General features: G+C 29.4%; 3 protein-coding genes and 1 non-coding gene across 10 annotated transcripts; 3 read left to right on the top strand and 1 right to left on the bottom strand.

Annotated features, from left to right (window-relative positions):
- The first annotated feature begins 664 nt into the window (after positions 1–664).
- Positions 665–9,954, top strand: LOC105423114 (tRNA (guanosine(18)-2'-O)-methyltransferase TARBP1). 5 transcript variants are annotated; one of them, XM_089070407.1, is made up of 13 exons: positions 665–800; positions 942–3,826; positions 3,910–4,139; positions 4,246–4,465; positions 4,541–4,693; positions 4,766–4,930; positions 5,031–5,222; positions 5,292–5,469; positions 5,527–5,864; positions 6,083–6,219; positions 6,302–7,810; positions 7,920–8,503; positions 8,734–9,954. In XM_089070407.1, the coding sequence occupies exons 2-11, from the start codon at positions 1,058–1,060 to the stop codon at positions 6,450–6,452; spliced, it is 4,533 nt and encodes a 1,510-aa protein (XP_088926533.1). In that variant the 5' UTR covers positions 665–800; positions 942–1,057; the 3' UTR covers positions 6,453–7,810; positions 7,920–8,503; positions 8,734–9,954. The 5 variants fall into 5 exon arrangements, with proteins under 5 accessions (XP_088926533.1, XP_088926536.1, XP_088926532.1 ...); XM_089070410.1 differs by lacking the exon at positions 6,302–7,810 and having other exon boundaries at positions 4,751–4,930; positions 7,920–8,078; positions 8,352–8,503; XM_089070406.1 differs by having other exon boundaries at positions 4,751–4,930.
- Positions 9,955–10,642: 688 nt separating this feature from the next.
- Positions 10,643–13,974, top strand: LOC148937914 (E3 ubiquitin-protein ligase TRAIP-like). Of its 3 annotated transcripts, XR_016137880.1 has the most exons (6): positions 10,652–10,909; positions 11,435–11,806; positions 12,070–12,162; positions 12,237–12,393; positions 13,372–13,508; positions 13,679–13,974. XR_016137880.1 is itself a non-coding variant. In XM_089070470.1 (5 exons), the coding sequence occupies exons 1-4, from the start codon at positions 10,794–10,796 to the stop codon at positions 12,343–12,345; spliced, it is 690 nt and encodes a 229-aa protein (XP_088926596.1). In that variant the 5' UTR covers positions 10,653–10,793; the 3' UTR covers positions 12,346–12,393; positions 12,486–12,803. The 3 variants fall into 3 exon arrangements, 1 of the variants encoding a protein (XP_088926596.1); XR_016137881.1 differs by lacking the exons at positions 13,372–13,508; positions 13,679–13,974 and adding an exon at positions 11,900–11,921 and having other exon boundaries at positions 10,643–10,909; positions 12,237–12,380; XM_089070470.1 differs by lacking the exons at positions 13,372–13,508; positions 13,679–13,974 and adding an exon at positions 12,486–12,803 and having other exon boundaries at positions 10,653–10,909.
- A 3,276-nt stretch (positions 13,975–17,250) lies between these two features.
- Positions 17,251–17,322, bottom strand: TRNAT-AGU (transfer RNA threonine (anticodon AGU)). The gene has a single exon. It is a non-coding gene; the product is annotated as a tRNA-Thr (tRNA).
- A 358-nt stretch (positions 17,323–17,680) lies between these two features.
- On the top strand, positions 17,681–20,006 carry LOC148937912 (tRNA (guanosine(18)-2'-O)-methyltransferase TARBP1-like). The gene is made up of 5 exons (XM_089085559.1): positions 17,681–17,890; positions 18,092–18,276; positions 18,432–18,661; positions 18,921–19,057; positions 19,126–20,006. Exons 2-5 carry the CDS (start codon positions 18,141–18,143, stop codon positions 19,268–19,270), a joined length of 648 nt encoding a protein of 215 aa, XP_088941685.1. The 5' UTR covers positions 17,681–17,890; positions 18,092–18,140; the 3' UTR covers positions 19,271–20,006.
- The last annotated feature ends 201 nt before the right edge of the window (positions 20,007–20,207 follow it).

The raw sequence follows: 20,207 nt of genomic DNA, 5'->3' as shown, positions 1-20,207 counted from the left end.
AAAATTATTTTTATTTTTTTTTAAAGCTATTCTTTAAAGCTATTCTCTTTTTATAGCTTTTTATAGCTATATAATTGCTGTCCGCGTTCGATTATTAAATAAATGGTAATTATAGAAAAAAACAAATAATTTTGCGACAATATAGATATATTATGCATAAGTATGTGTATTTACTTACGAAACATGTGTACAATAAAAAAGGCATTTCATAATGTATTATTCAAATATTTATGTAAGCAACAACAAATTTATAGTCGATATATCGACACTCCTCAATTACCTTCAGAATTACTTCAAAGTCAGATTCGAATCACAAGATACGTGATTTCGAGATACTTTTAATTTGATTTTCGAATGTTTTGTACCATTCGTCTTTTTCTATCCCATTATACTCATCTATAAAGCTGTTTCATTTCAAATATAGAAAATACGATATATATTCAGTTTAATGTAGATTAACTTTAATCTCAATTTAATTTATTTTTTTTTAATATTAAGAATTAGAAAGTATAACGAGTAAGTTAAACTAGAATTAAAATCAATAAATTTCCATAAAAATGGACAACAGTGTGGTTACAAGGAATGGAACTTTTATGTTCCTTCTATTACCATCTGTAACTTGTCTTGTTTCCCGCTTCTACAACAATTGGCGAGAGGGCGTTATCGCACGGTGAGATTTTTTTTCTCCTGTATAACACATTCAGTCAAATCAAAACATTCGTGTGATTATTCGTTGACCATGTGTTGTCTCGTCGTTTGAAATTTAAGTAACAAACTTCACGAATAACACTCAGCGAAAGGTAACAATTAAATTTAAAATAAAAGAAATTATATTTTTACAATTGGAAATATAATATTTGTTTATAACTTTTTAGTAATATAATTTTTGAATTTGAAAATATGAGACTTCCTGTATTTTTAAAATTTGTATATATTTTCAGAATAACATCAAAAATTTTTGCGAATAATGTCAACACGGAAAAGTACTCTGTACGTTAAGAAATAAATAAACCTCTCAATAATTATTGTAATTACTATATAATTTAAATCGATTGTGATGGAAACAAACAAGATAAACAAGATGAATGAATTGCATGATCATTATATGCAATTTTCGACAGTGGATTTCACGCTTTTATCAAGTGCAGCTGACAGATGCAAAAGTGATATATATCATGTGATACAATCTTGTACTTACGAGATGATCAAGGAGGAATTGGATATGAATAAACTCAAGCTCTGTAAGATGATATTATGTTATGAATATCAAACCATGCATAGTAGCCAAATTACCAAAAAGTATGTAGAGATATCTGGTAACATAAATGATCTCTGCATTCCTAACATCAAGATGATCTTTCCATCAAATTATTTACGAAACTCATTGCAAGTTTCGCTGCTGTGTGACATAATCATTCTGCAAATAGTACTCTACTTTGATAACAACTTCAGTATGCAATATGTGAAGAACTTCCTTTATTTGTATGAAACTTATTTTGTAAACAATGATTCTAAAAATATGTATATGGAGGTATTGGGACACCTTATAGAAATTTTTCGCTTGCAACCTAATCCTAATCCGGATATATGTGATCTTATTCCTATATATCTGGAGATTATGAAGTCATGGATGAATACAAATAAAGATTCCGAATGGAGAACATTTGCTTCAATACTTCCGAAATTGGTAGACATTTTTCCATCTGAGTATATGGTGTTTCCACTGTGGGATTATGTTCTGTGTAATATAGATGATTTAAAGGAATCTCTTACTGTTCTCAGTATTATGGCAGACACATGTTTATTACCATCAAATTCGATGAATTATATCCATCGTGATATTTATTGTAAAAATACATTCTGGTTATTAATATTAAAGGGATTACGATCATCTTTGCAACAATATCGCAAGCAAGCTTTATATGTGATGAAGAAAGCAATCAATTCTATGAGTGAAAACATCAGATCAAAGTTAATAAAATTGCAATATATAAAGGAAGAAATTACACCATTTATTTGTATCGAATCTGATACGTTCTTAGTGGATAATATTAAAGAAAAATTCTATCTGTTGTATGAAGTATTAGAAGAAAAACAGGATCATTTAGTAATGCCAGCTTTAACTCACATGACTGTTCTAGTAGAAGCGAACAAAGAGCACAAAGTCTGTAATTGCTTCGACATTGTGTGGCTGCAATGCATTTTTGAAAAAATCCTACTGCACGAGAACAATCGTATTGTAAAATGGGGTATATCGTACGTTTGTAAATTAGATGAGACTGTATTCAACGATCAATTTCTCAAGCTCTTTATAAGTATGCTGAACAACACTTTCCTTTACGAATGTCAGACCGATGAAAAATACCCAGGAATTGTGAGAGAGCTCTCGGAATTTTTTGAACGAGCACAAAAAAGTGATCTACTCAACAAATTTCTTAAGAGAATCAATGAAATAGTCTGGGGTCCCGTAGCCATATTTTATATAATATATGCGTTACGAATCGCTTCATCAAAACAGAAACAGCATTGTACATGGCAAACCGCTGAGTTGGATGCCATTAAATCGTTAGTTCAAACAAATCTGAGCATGCATTCCTATATTCTACGTACCACATCCCAAATTGAACTGTTGCAAGTGATCCCCAATTATGTACAACAAATAGACGACTTATCATTGCTCGCTAACGTTCTAGCTGCGTTTTCCTTTAGAAAAAGTCTCAACAGAAACACAATTCCTTGGAACATTATTACGGCGTGGTTGTCAAGAATTTTGTCAAAGAAAAATGCAATAACTTTCGTGGAAGATACTTGCATGCAATATTTGCACGTAGAAGCTAATCCAGGGGTAAATCTTAAGACGTTTGCGATGCTAGTGTGTTTGTTACATGATGCAAAGTTTATATTTTCGCATAAGGAATGTCCCGCCGCGAAAGCGTTGAACAATTGGCTGAACATTTTGAACAGTATCACTGTGAGGCCTTACGCTGATATCCCTTCAAGTATCAATGCAGTAGAATTCATATCCCATTTAATAGGCCATGACATGGAAAATTGTAATGACAACATAACGAAATTCATATCATTACATATAAAAAATACGTTTAATTTTTTAATTAAGAATATAAGAAAGATGTCCACGGAGCTAACATATGAAGATTACACAAGATACACAATTATTGTATCCTTTCATATCTATAAAGCATCTTTTTTCATGTCGGAGAAGGATGCACACATTTATGTAGAAAGATTGCAAAAGGAAAGTATAAATTTAGTAAACGATTTAAAACATAATCTAAATATGCAATATTTGTATGGATTGCACGTCTTGTATATCTCTCAGAAAATACTCGGAAACTCTTGGGATAATTATATGAAAGATATTTTACATACGTCATCAATGAACATTCAGCAAGATACCGACATGAGAAATTTAAGAGGAAAAATTGCATCGGAATATTTCTTGCTCCTTTCGAAACTTATATCTCAATATCTCGTAAATAATGTTTATGATTCTCTAGAGACATTGGGGATTCCTGTTAGTACGTTGCTATCTAATCTGCAACAGTTTCTTGAGTTAGGTCTACCAAAAAATGTACCTGAAATTATATTAATACTAAGAATGATAAATTATAAGTTTATATGCGAAGAGAATAATGAATATATAAACAATAGAAAAACTTTTGAATATATTTTCAATTTGGGCTTTACATGTATCATGGACAGTAAGAAGAATAATATCTTCTGGACAGCAATGGAGGAACTCGTGGGAGTAATTATAAGTAATAAATTTTTGCGTTTACCTAATGCTGTAGAATTCGTGAAAGGAGTAAGTCAGAAATTTATTTGAAACATATATAATATATTGATATTTTCAAAATATTGATCATATGAATCCATTTTGCTTTGTAGTATATTGTTAAATTACTGAACGAAGGAGAGAATACACCGAGATTTAAAAGGATAATACTTTCTGAAATGCAAGATTTAAAAGTAGAAAATATAATGAAATTAGAAGCGCTATTAGTAAATTGTCTCCTTCATGGTTCTGTATATCGGCGTGATAAGAAAATTGAGACTAACGCTCATTTGTTTATTATTAAGCACCTGAGCCATTATTATCCCGAACATATCTTCACGATGTAAATATCTATTTATCGATACCTTATTTGGTATTCATATTGAAAAATTTTAATATATAGTCATTATTAAAATGTTCAAAGTGGTACATTGATGTTCTGTTAATAGAGATAATAATAACGATATTGCAATTAGAGCAGAGGCGGTTATACTATTACATAAAATAATTAGTCATCCAGAAATAAAGTATGTAGAAACATTTACGCGGATTGTAATCAATGCATTGGAACAGAACAAAAACAGGCGATACTTTAAAGACTCCATTTTGCATAAATTGAAACACAGACTAATGCAAATTTTATTAATATTAGAACCAATATTGACTGCGGTAAGCTAAACTTTTATTAAATTAAATTTTACTTTTTTTTCTCGATTACGTAATTAATGATGAACTGCTTTATAGGAATTAACTTTTCTGGTATATAAAAAATTGTGTGATTTCATTTATACGGAAAGCAATCAGTCTAGTGTGAAATTGATGCAGGAATGGTTGATGATACGAATCTTGGTAAAGAATAACGATCTGCATAAGGAACTATGGTCACTTTTTGAGAAAGTAATTCAAATGAATTTTAAAATCATATAGAAATAAAAATGTCTTTAAATCTGATAGTGTATATATTTCCAGAGTATAGAAAGTCGACCGAGGTGTACGATTTCTATGGCAAGCATCGTCTATCACGTCTCAAAACTCCTCTCGAATGATAATCAAAAAACTTTTATTGAAACAGCACTGCCGTACATAGTGCAATGTTGCTTGGGGCAGCAATTTAATGCGCGCATTTATAATCAGGCAAGTAAAGTCTCGAAACAAATATTAAAACATATCTACATATATGTCTGCATATATCCTATAATTTTCACTTGCCTTCATTTTTTTTTTTTATATTCAGTTCGTCTTAACACGATTGTGCGAATTAATGAAGGCAACATACGGCGATGACAGCATATCGGCCTACAAAGGTATACATCAGGCAGCAGCAATTGCAACTTTACAGCAAGAAAACTCGATAAAAAATTCAGGCAGGATGCAAGACGATTTTTATTTTTCCCACTTTCATCCGATCAACGATTACAGCTTGCAGGTACATACATTGTTTTGTTCTTAAGACAGAGTTAATTTGTCAATTTCATATTAATGTATTGTTTTGTAGGCTATTTATTACGAATTTCCACGTTTGACTAACGTGAGTTGCGATGAATGGATTAGTCCGGATGTGTTTAAAGATTTGATGTTTAAACAGCGTGACAGACATCCTCTGCAGCTTTATAATACTGATTCATTACTTTCTAAAACAAAATTTTCTATTTATTTGACAAAATCGGTTACAGGTAAATTAGAAAGAAAATAAATATGTTGCATAGAATATAAAATAATTATGTTTGCAGGTGATGCACGTGGTGAATCGTGTGAAAGTAATGTCGAGATTTGTTTAGAGGGTTTGTATGATATTCAGAAAAAAATTGATCCTTCAAAGCCTCCAGATTTAAACGATGATGTTTTCGGAATGATGAAAGAGTTCATATATACACAAAATATACAATTACAGGAAGGTTTAATAGTTGTAGCATCCTTTGTCGATCGACCGCCGAATTTAGGCGGTATTGCTAGAACGTGTGAGATATTTGGAGTTAAAGCGCTAGTCGTCGCAAATGTAGATTGCGTAAAGGATAAAGAATTTCAGAGTCTCAGTGTATCCGCTGATAAATGGTTAAATATGATACAGGTATTTTAATAACTTTTTTTGAAATTCGTAATTTCAAAAATTGTTAAACGTGATTTTCTATGACGTGCATAAGCATCCTTTTTTAAATCATTTAATAATTTTCGTCTTTTAAAAAACATCAAAAATAACCCAAAATTTTAAATATTTTTTCTTTATCAAATTTATTAGTTGTAATTAAACGTTCAGAAAAATATAATACGATATTTTATATTCTCTAGGTGAAGCCGCATGAGTTACAGAAATTTTTGTTGAACAAAAAAAATGCAGGATGGTCGTTAATTGGTGCTGAACAAACAACCAATAGCGTAAATCTGATGACAACACATTTCCAGAAAAAGACAGTTCTCATTTTGGGGTAATTAAATATTAACTAATGACATTTCACTTTGAAGTTAATACGATAAAAGATGTTTACAATTAAAAAAGATGTTTTGTAGAAACGAGAAGGATGGTATACCAGCAAACTTCATACCTCTGTTTGACAAATGTGTGGAAATACCACAAGTAGGTGTAACGCGATCGTTGAATGTTCATGTTACCGCTGCAATTTGCATATGGCAATATGCTAGTCAACATATACTAAAATAACAGTTTTTTTTTAATTTTTTAAAAGTTTATAAGATAAACATATTTTCAATGAAATAAAGAATTATTATGTTTCAATTGCTTTTTCTGTGATATTTTAAAGGAATTTCGAGCTCATCACTATAAATTTCAATGTTTTTTTTTTCTTACTTAAGGACTTATATTTATATATATATATATATATTGACACTCTCTGGTTACCTAAAAGTCTGATTCGAATCACAAAATATAACTTCAAAACATCTTAATATGATCTTTGAATGCTACCATTTTCTCTTTTTATCTAAAGTGTTTTTTCATGTGAGCGGAAAAAGATAGCGTTTACTCCTATTTCATCCCAATGTAAAACCAGCCTTAAAAAACTTTTAGCATTTAAAGCTCTATTCAAAATTTTAAATCTAGGGAATGAAAATACGAATCATATACCTTGACGCAATTTTATAACTCATGTTTTCTATTACACATCTTTTATATAACGATACTTTTTGCAAAATAAATTCACGAAAAGAAACAAGAGATTTCTTTGAAAATGCTTGAAGTTTTCGCATGCCCGAATTACATCTTTTGAAAGCATTTAATATAGAAAATCAAAAACATACAATCAGATGGTTTTACCCATTATGAATATTATAAATCTGTTTCATTTCAAGTGCAGGAAGTACGAAATATATTCAATTTGATGTAGATTAAATTTAATTTCGATTTAGTTAATTTTTAATTTTTCTTTAATATTAAAAAGTATAAAGAGAAAATTAAACAAAAATTAAAGTCACTAATGAAAAATTAAAGTCACTAATGAAAATGGACAATAATGTGGCATTTAGAAATAATACTTTTGTGCTCCTTCTAATATCTTCTATAACTTGTTTTGCTTTTTGTTTTCTATTTCGACGACCGACAGAGAACGTTATTGCACGGTGAAATCTTCTTTCTTTTATTCCTGTGAGTGTCAGTCCACAATAGGTGATTTAAGCTTTAAGAAGTAAGAAATTGACCAATTATAATCGAATATGAAAAGAATAATCGACTATGATTGGTCAATTTCTTACGGCTTAAAGATTAAATACTTATTAGTGTCGGTCCACAATAGGTGATTTAAGCTTTAAGAAGTAAAAAATTGACCAATTATAATCGAATATGAAAAGAATACTCGACTATGATTAGTCAATTTCTTATGGCTTAAAGATTAAATACTTATTGTGGACCGACACTTATGGACCGACACTGACCCATCACAAGTTCGATGAAATCAAAACATTCATCGGTTACGTACAGTCTTGTCGTGTCGTTCAAAAAATAATGGACTTTATAAATATCGAAATATTTATAAATATCGAAAGGTAGCAATTAAATTTATAATAGTAAGTAAATATTATCTTTTTACTTACGCAAGATATGACTTCGAAGCACTCGAATATTTGCACCACTTTTCTCATTCTATTATTGTGATTGCAAATTTGTTTAATTCAGGTGCAGGAAGTACGACATATATTCAATTTAATATAGATTAAATTGAAAGATATCTATTGGATTCGGAAAAAATTGACCGGAGACCGAGTGGATTTGAACTCGGAATCCCTCGTCTACCAATCCGACACTTAGTCTGCACGACCACGACGGCTCCTCTCTGTTAGTTGAGTATATTCCGAATCTCTTTCATGACCGCTTACGGTCGTCTAATTCTTACAAACTTTAATTTCGATTTAATTAATTTTTAATTTTTCTTTAATATTAAGAATTAAAAAATACAAAGAAAAAATTAAATAAAAATTAAAATCACTAAATTAAACACTAATGAAAATGGACAATAATGATGTGGCATTAGAAATAATATTTTTGTGCTTCTTCTAATATCTTCTATAACATGTTTTGCTTTTTGTTTTCTATTTCGACGACCGACAGACAGCATTATTGCCCAGTGAAATCTTTCCTTTGTTCCCCTGACCTATTACAAGGTCAGGTTTGAAATCAAAACATTCCTCACAATCTTAATCTTGTCGTTCGAGACTTAAGTAACTGCACGAATATCACGAAAGGGAATTAAATTTATAATAGTAAGTAAAAATTACCTTGCTACAACTAAAATTATATTCTTAGATAACTGTTATGATGTAGATATCTGGTAACTGAAAATACCAAACTTTCCTGTAGCTTTCAAATTTTTATACATTTTCAGAATAAAACTGAGAATTTGTACAAATAAAGATTGCACGAAAATAAAGAGTATACTGAACTGCGTTAAAATATCGTAGACTTATTAATAATTTTTATATAATTTTAATAGATTACGATGGAAATAAACAAGATAAACGAGAAAAGTGAATTACATGACCGTTACATGCAATATTTAACAACGGGTATCATATTGCCACTAAATACAGGTGATAAAAGCAATCTGTGTGAAAAGATAATGTCTTACAATTACGAGATAATTAAGAAGGAATTGGATGAAAATAAACTCAAGTCCTGTAAGATGTTGCTATGTAAAATATATCAAACCACATATAAAAAGCAAATCAAGATATGTGAAATAGATCATTTTAAAATCAAGAATAGCTTACCTAACATAAAGATGATCTTTCCGCCACATCGTTGTCGAAGCTCGTCGCAAATTTCGCTGCTGTGTGATATCATCATTCTGCAAATGATACTTTACTTTGATGTCAACTTGAGCGTGGAATTTATGCAAAACTTCTTTTGTTTGCATCAGGCTTACCTGAGGAAGGATACTTCTAGAACTATGTATATGAAGATAATAGAATATCTTTTAGAATTTTTGCGCTTGCAACATAATAATCCAGATACATACCAGGTATGTATTATATATATGATAGAGATCATGAAGTTGTGGATGAAGGAAAAGAAAGATTCCACCGAATGGTGGATATTTGTCTCCATATTTCACAAAGTGATAGATATTTTTTCACATGAATGTATCGTAATTCCATTGTGGAATTATGCCCTGCGCGATATAAATGAGGATATAAAGGAATCTCTAACTCTTCTAACTATTATGGCAGATACATGTTTTCTGACATTAGATACGAGTTATATTCATTATGATATTTATCAAAAAGATACATTCTGGTTACGAGTATTAAAAGGATATCCTCTCAACAATATTGTAAACAGGCTTTATACCTGATGAAGAAAGCAACCGATTCATTGATGAATGAGAAAATCAGATCAGATTTAATACAGTCGGAATTCCTGAAGGAAAAGATTACACTATTTATTTGTAGCAAATCTGATGTGTCCCCGTCAGTAGATTGTATTAAGGAGAAATTTTTCTTGATACACGAAGCGTTAGAAGAAGAAGAAGAAGATGACCTGGTATTGCCAGTTTTAACTCACATCACTGTTTTAGTAGAAGCGAACAAGAAACATATTATCTGCAACTGCTTTGACATTATGTGGTTGCGATGTACTTTTAATATAACATTGATTGTTTAATTTTTTGCTAAAAGAAAAGATATAAATAAATTTGAAAAGAAATTTAGTATAAGCACAATTCTATTTATTAATCTATTTGAATTGAATACCGATTTGGTCTCTGCTGTGGATAGAAAATGCTATTCTCTTCTCGATAGAATTCCTTGGAAAAGTTTGGGCGTTGTCGGAGGGTGAGGTTCCGAAATTTATGCCTCAAAATATTATAGCAAAAAATTTCCTTAGAAATTAAGTGATGAAATTATTTGTATGTTTTTTTTTTTTTTTTTTTTTTTTTTTTTTTTTTTTAGTTTTTAAGATATATAAGTTTAGTGGCTAATCGGATTGGACACTTGCGCACATCAATACCAATCAAAGTATACTGGTCCAATATTTTATAATTGTGAATTTCGGGATACTTTGTATATTTACGCAGGGAATTTTGGAACGACTTAGGCTGTGTTCGTAAATTCACTGCCAGTACTGAAAATCTATAAAATACGTTACGTAAACTATATGTTTTCAGGCAGTGAATTTATGAACATAGCCTTAGATTGGAATTCATAACCGATTCTTATTTCAAGACCGTCCTCAATTAGCATCTTAAGATGCTTAAGATGCTGTTCTGCTAATTGGTTGATAATATCTAAAGATAATACTTAAAACTGTCCTAGTCTCGGTCCACAATAGATACGTAAGTTTTAAGCTTTTAATTATTTTTTCATAAGTCGATTATGATTGGCCAATTTCTTAAGTTTTACTATGGGGAAAAACCAATCATATCAAAGATTTTTACGATAATTGTAAAGCTGCTTTTTTCGCTGAACGCAGCCATTATTTGATGCGTAAAAGCGGATGTACTATGTACGCGGAGTTCTCGTTTGAACGTTTTATTGTTGTTCATACTGTTCAAAGATGATTTTGATCTGCGCTATTTGTCGCGGTGTCCTAAAGATATCAATCGACGATATCTTTTCCACTCCGTGCGGACATCTGTTTCATTTCCAATGCCTGTCACAGTGGTTGCAAAGGTAAATTTTTTGGTTTGGTAAGGTTCTACCGGATAAAATTGAAGGGTGCTTCTACCCTAATGTAATCTTGGATAATCTAGTGCAAGAAAAATCTTGTCATGAATTATATATCCTATTTTAACTATCTTTATCTTTATCTATTTATACGAACTATTAAATGATTCTGTGTTAAATAATCCTATATTATTCTGTTAGTTATTTTTATAAAGTTGTATATACACAATATTTATAACCAATACATTGATGAAAATAGTTACGTGCATCATAGCTATCATATGCAAGGTGCTGTGATAAAACGTATTCACATTTTCCTCAGTATCTCAGTATTTCAGTAATGATTGACTCGATTAAATTCAAAATTTATCGCTACAAATATTTAAGAAAAAATCCATTATCTTATTGTGAAATTTCCAATTTTGCCTGTAAAGGAGATAACAAATTAATTGAATCTTAATTAATTTAATGATCTTAATTTTACACTTAATTAATTTAATAATCTTAATTTTACACGTGTATACTTTGCAGCTCGGAGACCTGTCCGCAATGTCGTAGTGTAACGACAAGTGATAAAATTCACAAAGTTCATTTCTCATTGACTGAAACTGATAACTTGAATGTGGATAATTCAGGGAATATATCCTTGCAAGAGAAAATTGATGACTTGAAATTTCAAGTTTTAGAGAAAGAAAGGGATGTCCAGCATTACATCGCCAAAAATAAATCTCTTGATATACAGAATTATGATCTTAGACAGAAAGTACGAGAAATAGAAAGTAAGATCAGTCTGAAAAATTCGATCATCGACAAGTTAAGGAATCATACAACAGAGATTAATTTAGAAACTGATACGTTAGAAGAAAGAATGAATAAATTAAAAGCAGGGAGCGAAGTTCATAAGTACGTTTATTTATATATTATTTATCTCATATAATTTTAATCTAGTATTAGCAGCTTATTGCTTAAACTGATTTTTGTTATACCTTTTCTCAGTCTGCTGACAAGCTGTCAACAGGTATACATGTAGATGTATAAGAAATGATTAAATTAATAATTCTGTAATAATGCACTAGTAATACTAATAACTGTACCTTCAATTTGACAAGGTTTATTGATATTTTAATTTTAACACATCTTCTATCTTTCATCTTTTGTTTTTTTAGAAAAATATTGTGGCAAGAGAATGAAATTAAGCAGCTTGAACACATGCTTGCAGAGAGTGATAACTACTTACGGGAAGAAGATTCTAAGTACTTGTATGTATTTTTAATACTAAAGAAATTGTATCGTATTATTTTTAATGATTTTATTACCTTTTTATTTTTTCTAGAGCACTCCAGAAACATTTCTTAACTTACGCAAATGAAAATTCATCCCTGCGACATCGGATTACTGAATTAGAAACTACTTTGCTTCATGTTGCACCTTCTAATAATTGAAGAAACTTAAATGAGAATTTTAGACAAAAAATGAGAATACTCTCCCAGGTATTTGATTTATTAGGAGTTATTATTTTCATTATATTAACTAAGAGTGTTAACTGATTTAATTTTAATATTTTTTTTTATTAAATTTTTAGTGGAAAGACATTGTATAAGACATTTTGATATAAAAAAACTAAGATTCTAAGGATTAATTAAGGATTAACTAAGGATTAATTCTCTTCAGTTTCTGGTTTTTAATATATAAGTTTATATGCGAAATAGCAAAATTAATGTACATATTAATTTACGTACATAGAGTAATTATGTTACGCAGATAAATTAGAAAAGCAATAAACATGTGGAATATAAAATAATTCTGTTTTCGATAATACATGCAAATTGTTTGAAAGTAAAGTTAAATATTAATTTGGCCAATTATTATGATGTTAAATAAAAGATTAATCTCTCAAAAACTCCAGATTTAAACGATGTTTCCGGGGTGAAAGAGTTGATATATACGCTTGATATAAAACAAGAAGGCTTAATAATTGTAGCATCTTTCGTCGATCAACTCCCAAATTTAGACGATATTGTTAAAATATGTAAGACCTTTCACATTAGAGCGCTAATCATTACGAATACAGATTACAGTGTGAGGAATGAAGAACTTCAATACCTCACTGTATTTGCTGATAAATGGTTAAATATGATGCAGGAATTTCAACTTCTCTTTTTGGGATTCATAACTTATAAAATAAAAGTTTATTTTAACATATAAAATAGTTAGTATAAGTTAGTATAAGTTTAACATATAAAATAAAAGTTATTTATTAATCGTGATTTCAATAGACATCATAACATAAGCAGATCTCATTTTTTTAAATCATTGTGTAACTTTTATCTTTTAAAATCATGAAAAATGATTTGAAAATATTTTTTGCAACAAAATATTAAATATGTTTTCTTTGCTCGTCAAGTCTTTGTTTATCAATAGTAATTAAATGTTTTAATAAAGGATGTATGGTATTTTAAATACTCCAGATGAAGCAGCACGAATTACAAAAATTCTTGTTGAACAGAAAGAAGGAAGGATGGTCCTTAATTGGTGCTGCACAAACAGAAAATAGTGTAGATATCACTAGGATAATGTTCAGCAAAAAGGCAATTTTTATTTTAGGGTAATTAAATCTTGATTTATATAACATTTTTTCAAGACCGGTGTGTGTGTGTGTGTGTGTGTGTGTGTGTGTGTGTGTGTGTGTGTGTGTGTGTGTGTGTGTGTGTGTGTGTGTGTGTGTGTGTGTGTGTGTGTAAATCTTAATGTACTGTATAACAAATCTGTTTGTAGAAACGAGAAGGATGGAAGTATACCAGCACATTTTATATCTGTCGACACATGTGTAGAAATAAAAAAACAATATCTAACCGTGACTCATACTTCAAAACATCCATTGAGTGTTGATTCTAGAATTTCAATATGCATATGGCAATATATAAATAGTAATTATTTTTCATATGACAAAACATAAATATATAAATATATAAATAGTAATTATTTTGAACGAAAGAATATCTCTTAATAATAAATCACCAAGTTTGTAAAACAAATGTATTTTTAATAAAATAAAAAATTTATCATTGCAATTATATTTGTCTAATGCTTTTGATATGTTAGAAGAGAATTTTGAACTAATCACTCTAAATTTTAATGATCTTTTTTTCAGTATAAAATTCGAATTAGTAGATATATATATATATATATATATATATATATATATATATACTAATTCGAATTTTATACTCACATGTATATTCATGTGTTTCATTCATTTTTTTTATAATAGCAACAATTATTAATCATAGTGGATCAATTTTGAGAATCCATTGCGAATATATCTTTTAGCATCTGGCGTCCATTCTTCAAAACTTGCGTTTTGCTTAAACTTTTTTGCTACTAATGGTAATCCGTGCGCTGTTTTGCACTGCGACTAACTGACAATATCCGATGCATGCGCAATCTCGACATACGCGATAATATATTATCAGTCCTTCCTTACGCAATACGGAGCTATTCATGCACAAACGAGTAGGTGATCGAATTACAATGTAAGCGAGAGAAATAATGAAAAATTAGTTCGAATGATTAATATCTCTCGTGCGATAGTTTAATTAACTCGGTTTACTTTCTTAAGACTGAGATAACCGAAACTAACTGTACTCTATTCAATCGATTCGATCCACGATTCCGTAACGTGATGAGCTAATTAAAGATTTAAAAAAAGGTAAAAAAAATGAGCACTAAAAGCATTTTGATTACATTCAGATTCAATAAGGAATAAAAAATTTAATACAGAAAATTACCTTCAACTAATGAAAGATCACCTTGATATTTTTTAATTGAGTATTGAAGCAGGAATTTTTAGAATAAACATGTGTGAATACTAATCGACTCAATCAGGTGAAAATCCCACTTGATTCAGACCTAAAGTTCCATAATACTAAATCTAATCTGATTTATTTAAAAATTTTAAATCTATAGGAGATGAAAATACGACTAATATATCTCAATCTTACAAGTCATGTTTTCTATTATATATCTTTATCGCGATGCCGTTTGTAAAATAAATTCATGAAAAGAATTCGTGAAACGAGAAATTTCTTTGAAATGCTCTTTCACATGTGCTCGTTCTGCTTTTATTAATCGGAATGCTGTTCCAAATTTCGATATGTAAAGACATCACGGCAAATAACGCAATGTATTAAATCGAGACCCGAATTATATCTTTTGAGAACATTTAATATGGAAAATCAGAAACTCACATTGCATTATCACTGAAATATTTGCTTAAGAAAAATTGATATAAATTCGATGTAAAAAATTTAGGTTTTAACTAATCAAAATCAGAATTATCTTAGTATATTTCCATTTATACCAATATAAACCATCTTTAATCGCGGATTAATTTACTTTTCAGCCTTCTTATTTTAAAAATAAAATAAAAGATAACTAGAAGTTAAAATTAATTTTATACTAATAAAAGAAATAGATATTAAATATGTGCATACACACACACACATATATATATATATATATATTATTTTTTTTTTCTATAATTATCACTTGTATAATCGAACACGAACCGTAATTATACAGCTAAAAAGAGAATTTTACATACAATTAAATATATATGAATATATATATATATATATATATGAGTCTGTAATATTTAATTGTTCGTGTTCGATTATACAAGTAATAATTGTGGAAAAAAAAAATTTTGAGTCAATATACATATCACAAATAGGTATTTTTATTTTCTAAGCGCGCATACATAAAATTATAAAAAACCCTTATTTAAACAATCACAAATTTCAAATTTATCAATAATAAATATATCAATAATCAATAACACTGACATTCTTCAATTACTTCCGAAATTATTTCAAAATCAGATTTGAATCGCCATATATAATCGCTTCGAAGCACTCAATAATTTGCACTACTTTTCCCATTCTACTATTATAATCACAAATCTGTTTAATTTCAAGTGCAGGAAGTACGACATGTTCGATTTGATGTAGATTAAATTTAATTTCGATTTAATTAATTTTACATTTTTTTTAATATCAAGAATTAAAAAATATAAAGAGAAACAAAAATTAAAATCAATAAACACTAATGAAAATGGACAATAATGTGGCAATGAAAAATAATATTTTTGTGCTTCTTCTAATACTTCTATAACTAATTTTGCTTTTCGTTTTCCATTTCGACGACCCACAGAGAGCGTTATAGGATGGTGAAATTTTCTTTCCTTTGTTCCTCTGACCCATTACAAGTTTGACAAAATCAAAACACTCCTCACATGTAATCTTGTCGTTCGAGACTTAAGTAATTTCACGAATATCACGCACGAAAGGGAACAATTAAATTTATAATAGTAAAAATTACTTTTCTACAACTGAAATTATATTCTTATATGACTGTTATGATGTAGATATTTGATAAATATCAGATTTGAAAATACCAGACTTCCCTGTAGCTTTCAAATTTCTATACATTTTTAGACTAAAACTGAGAATTTGTACAAATAAAGATTACACGAAAATGAAGAGTGTCCTGAACTGCGTTAAGATACCATAGACTTGTTAATAATTTTCATATACCTTTAATCGATTACGATGGAAACAAACAAGATAAACGAGCAGAGTGAACTACATGAGCGTTATATGAAATTTTCAATAACGGATATTACAATTTTACTAAGTGCAGTTAATAGAAGCAACCACCAGCTGCATGAAGAGATAATGTCTTATAATAGTGAGATAACAAAGGAGGAGTTGAATATAAATGAACTCGAGCGCTATAAGATGTTGCTACGTTACAGATATCAAACCACATATTATAATCAAACTAAAAACCAGAGCAAAATAAAAAAAAAAACGGATGGTAATCTTACCATCAGTATACCTTTCCTAGCATGGCGGTCTTTCCGCCAAGTCGTTTTCGAAGCTTATCGCAAATTTCGCTGCTGTGTGATATAATCATTCTGCAAATAGTACTCTACTTTGATATCAGCTTCAGCAAGGTATATATTGAAAAATTTCTTCTCTCATTTTTGACACATTTCGAGGACTACAAATATAGATGTATGTATATAGAGATAGTAAAAAATATCTTTGCAAAAATTTTTGCTGTCTGATAATTCAAATATACACCACTTTAGTTCTATGCGAACATTATGATATTATATATAAGTACAGACATACATCCTGGAGTCTGGCTTCCAAGAATATTGAACTTCGGATATTTCCCAAATTGATAAATATTTTTTCATGGGACAATATCGCGTATCCACGGCAGGGCCCGACCACGAACCAGAAACCATGAAAACTCCAAATTATTTTGCGAAAAAATGCCACCTCAGCTAGGACTCGAACCTGGATCTCCTGCTTACTAGGCAGGCGTCTTATCCGTTCGACTACCGAGGCACCTGATGACATTTATCGCAATAACGTGTTTAGAAGGACAAGTCAACAATACAATGACATACACATACATATATACATACATATATACACATATACATATATACACATATACATATATACACATATACATATATACACATATACATATATACACATATACATATATACACATATACATATATACACATATACATATATACACATATACACATATACATATATACACATATACACATATACATATATACACATATACACATATACATATATACACATATACACATATACATATATACACATATACACATATACACATATACATATATATATATACACATATACATATATACACATATACACATATACATATCATATATATATATATATATGTATATTTTCTCGAATCCCCACGACCGGTACTCCAGAGCGATGTTGGTCTCTCACTCGATGGATGCAGGTCGAACTGCAGCGGCGACACCCTCCAACGCCATTGGCAAATATACAAATAATCCTCCTGGAGCACGACAGGAGAGATTGCATCAAGCGTGGCTCGAGTGAGAATATAAATGTACATATCAAACGGCTGTAACTAGCTTGCATAAAAATTCGATAGAAAGTTCAGATAGAGCACAAGATGATTTTTACTTTTCCCATTTTCATCCAGTCAACGATTACAGCTTGCAGATATACGCTGATTTGTTTTCAAGATAAAATAGAATTAATTTCAATAATATGGTATACACTATTTAACATATACACTCTTTAACAGTTTTAGACTATTTTCTATGAATTCCCGCGTTTGACTAATATCAGTTTCGATGAGTGAGATTAATCCGGATGTGTTCCAAATGTTGACGTTCAATCGGAGTAATAGACATCCTCTGCGGCTATATAATAAAAATTTAATGCTGTCTGATACTAAATCTTCCGTTTATCTAACAAAGTCATTTGCAGGTAAATTAAAAAGGCAATATATATGTTGCGAGATACAAAATAATTATGTTTTCGAGTAATACACGCCAATTGTTTGAAAGTAATAATCCTCTATCTATCTGGCGAATTATTATGATATTCAGCAAAAGATTTTTTTGATCTTTCAAAACCTTCAGATTTAGACAGAATGATTAAGAAGTTCATATATACGCTGGATATAGAATTACAGAAAGGCCTAATAATTGTAGCATCCTTAGTCGATCAACTTGCAAATTTAGACGATATTGCTAAAATGTGCAAGACATTTGCAATTAAAGCGCTAATCGTTACGAATACAGATTGTGTGAAAAATGAAGAACGTAAATTTCTTAATATATCTGTTGATAAATGGTTAAATATGATACAGGTATTTCAACAACATCTTTTTGGAATCCACAATTTTAAACATCGTTAATTATGACTTTCAATAGCATGACATAAGAAGACCATAATTCTTTGAATCGTTGCATAATTTTTGTCTTTTAAAAGCATTAAAAATAATTCAGAAATATTTTTTGTTAGAAGATTTTAAAGTTTCTTTGTTTGCAAGTTTATCAATTGTAATAAAAAAGAAAATATATACGGTTGTGTTCAAAAGACTATACAATATTTTACATTCTTTAAAGGTGAAGCCGTATGAATTACAAAAATTCTTGTTGGACAGAAAGAAGGCAGGATGGTCCTTGATTGGTACTGAAAAAACAACCCATAGTGCAAATCTGATGACGACAACATTCGAGAGAAAGACAGTTTTCGTTTTAGAGTAATTAAATCTTGACTTATATAACACGCTTCATCGCGGCGAGTGTATATATATAAATTTGTTTGCAGAAACGAGAAGAATGGTATATCAGCGAAGTTTATACCTCTCTTGGACAAATGTGTAGAAATTGTACAAGTAAATACAAAATGCCTATTGAGTGTTCACTTTATCATTACGGCATGCATATATCAATATGTAAAGCAGATGTCATAATAATTTTGCGAGTTTACAAGATATATATATTTTTACTGAAATAAAAAGTTTATTATTGCAAATAATCACAAATGTCATCTTTGATATTTTAAAGGAGTTTTGAATTGAATTTCAATTTAAATAATTTAAATGATTTCTTTAGAATTAAATTTAAATTAGCCAAGATATATATATACTTATTATTTGGTTCTTTTTATAGTGGTAATAATTATCAAAAGAAAAATATCAGATCTGTACTTTTACGAGCGGATCTATAATTTAGAGGATTATATATGTGAGATTGGTCACACAATATATCATTCAATCATGCGTAGCAACTTCAAATACATTTTCCGACATAGAAGCAAAAATATGTTCTTATCTATTAAGATATTGATGATAGCCTCACGGTGACAGAATAACGATTGATCCGCAAACCCAGGGTCAAATCTGGGTGACCCGTTCTGTTGTTATTAATCGGAATGCTGTTTCAAGTTTCGATGTGTAAAGACATCACAGCAAATATAACGCAATGTATTAAATCGAATTATATCTTTTAAACGCATTTAATATGGAAAATCACATTGAAACGGTTACCATTAAAATATTTGTCTAGGAAAAATTGATATAAATTTGATGTAAAAAATTTAGTTTTTGACTACAATCAAAATCAAAGTTATCTTAGTATATTTTCATTTATTTACCAATGATAAATCATCTTTAATCGCAGATTAATTTACTTTTCATCTTTCTTGTTTTAAAATTAAAATAAAATAAAAAATAATTAGAAATTAAAATTAATCTATACTAAAAGAAATATGATATAATAGATATAAATATGTGCATATATATATATATATGAGCTGTAATATTTAATGTATGTAAAATTCTCTTTTTGTAGCTATATAATTACTGTTCGTGTTCGATTATACGAGTGATAATTATAGAAAAAAAAGAT

The sequence above is a fragment of the Pogonomyrmex barbatus genome, unplaced genomic scaffold (genome assembly GCF_055798465.1).
Source record: "Pogonomyrmex barbatus isolate J1 unplaced genomic scaffold, ASM5579846v1 scaffold10, whole genome shotgun sequence".
In the NCBI taxonomy this organism is placed as follows: Eukaryota; Metazoa; Arthropoda; class Insecta; order Hymenoptera; family Formicidae; genus Pogonomyrmex; species Pogonomyrmex barbatus.
The sequence above is the reverse complement of the archived record's forward strand: the minus strand, read 5'-3'. Positions and strand labels throughout refer to the sequence as shown.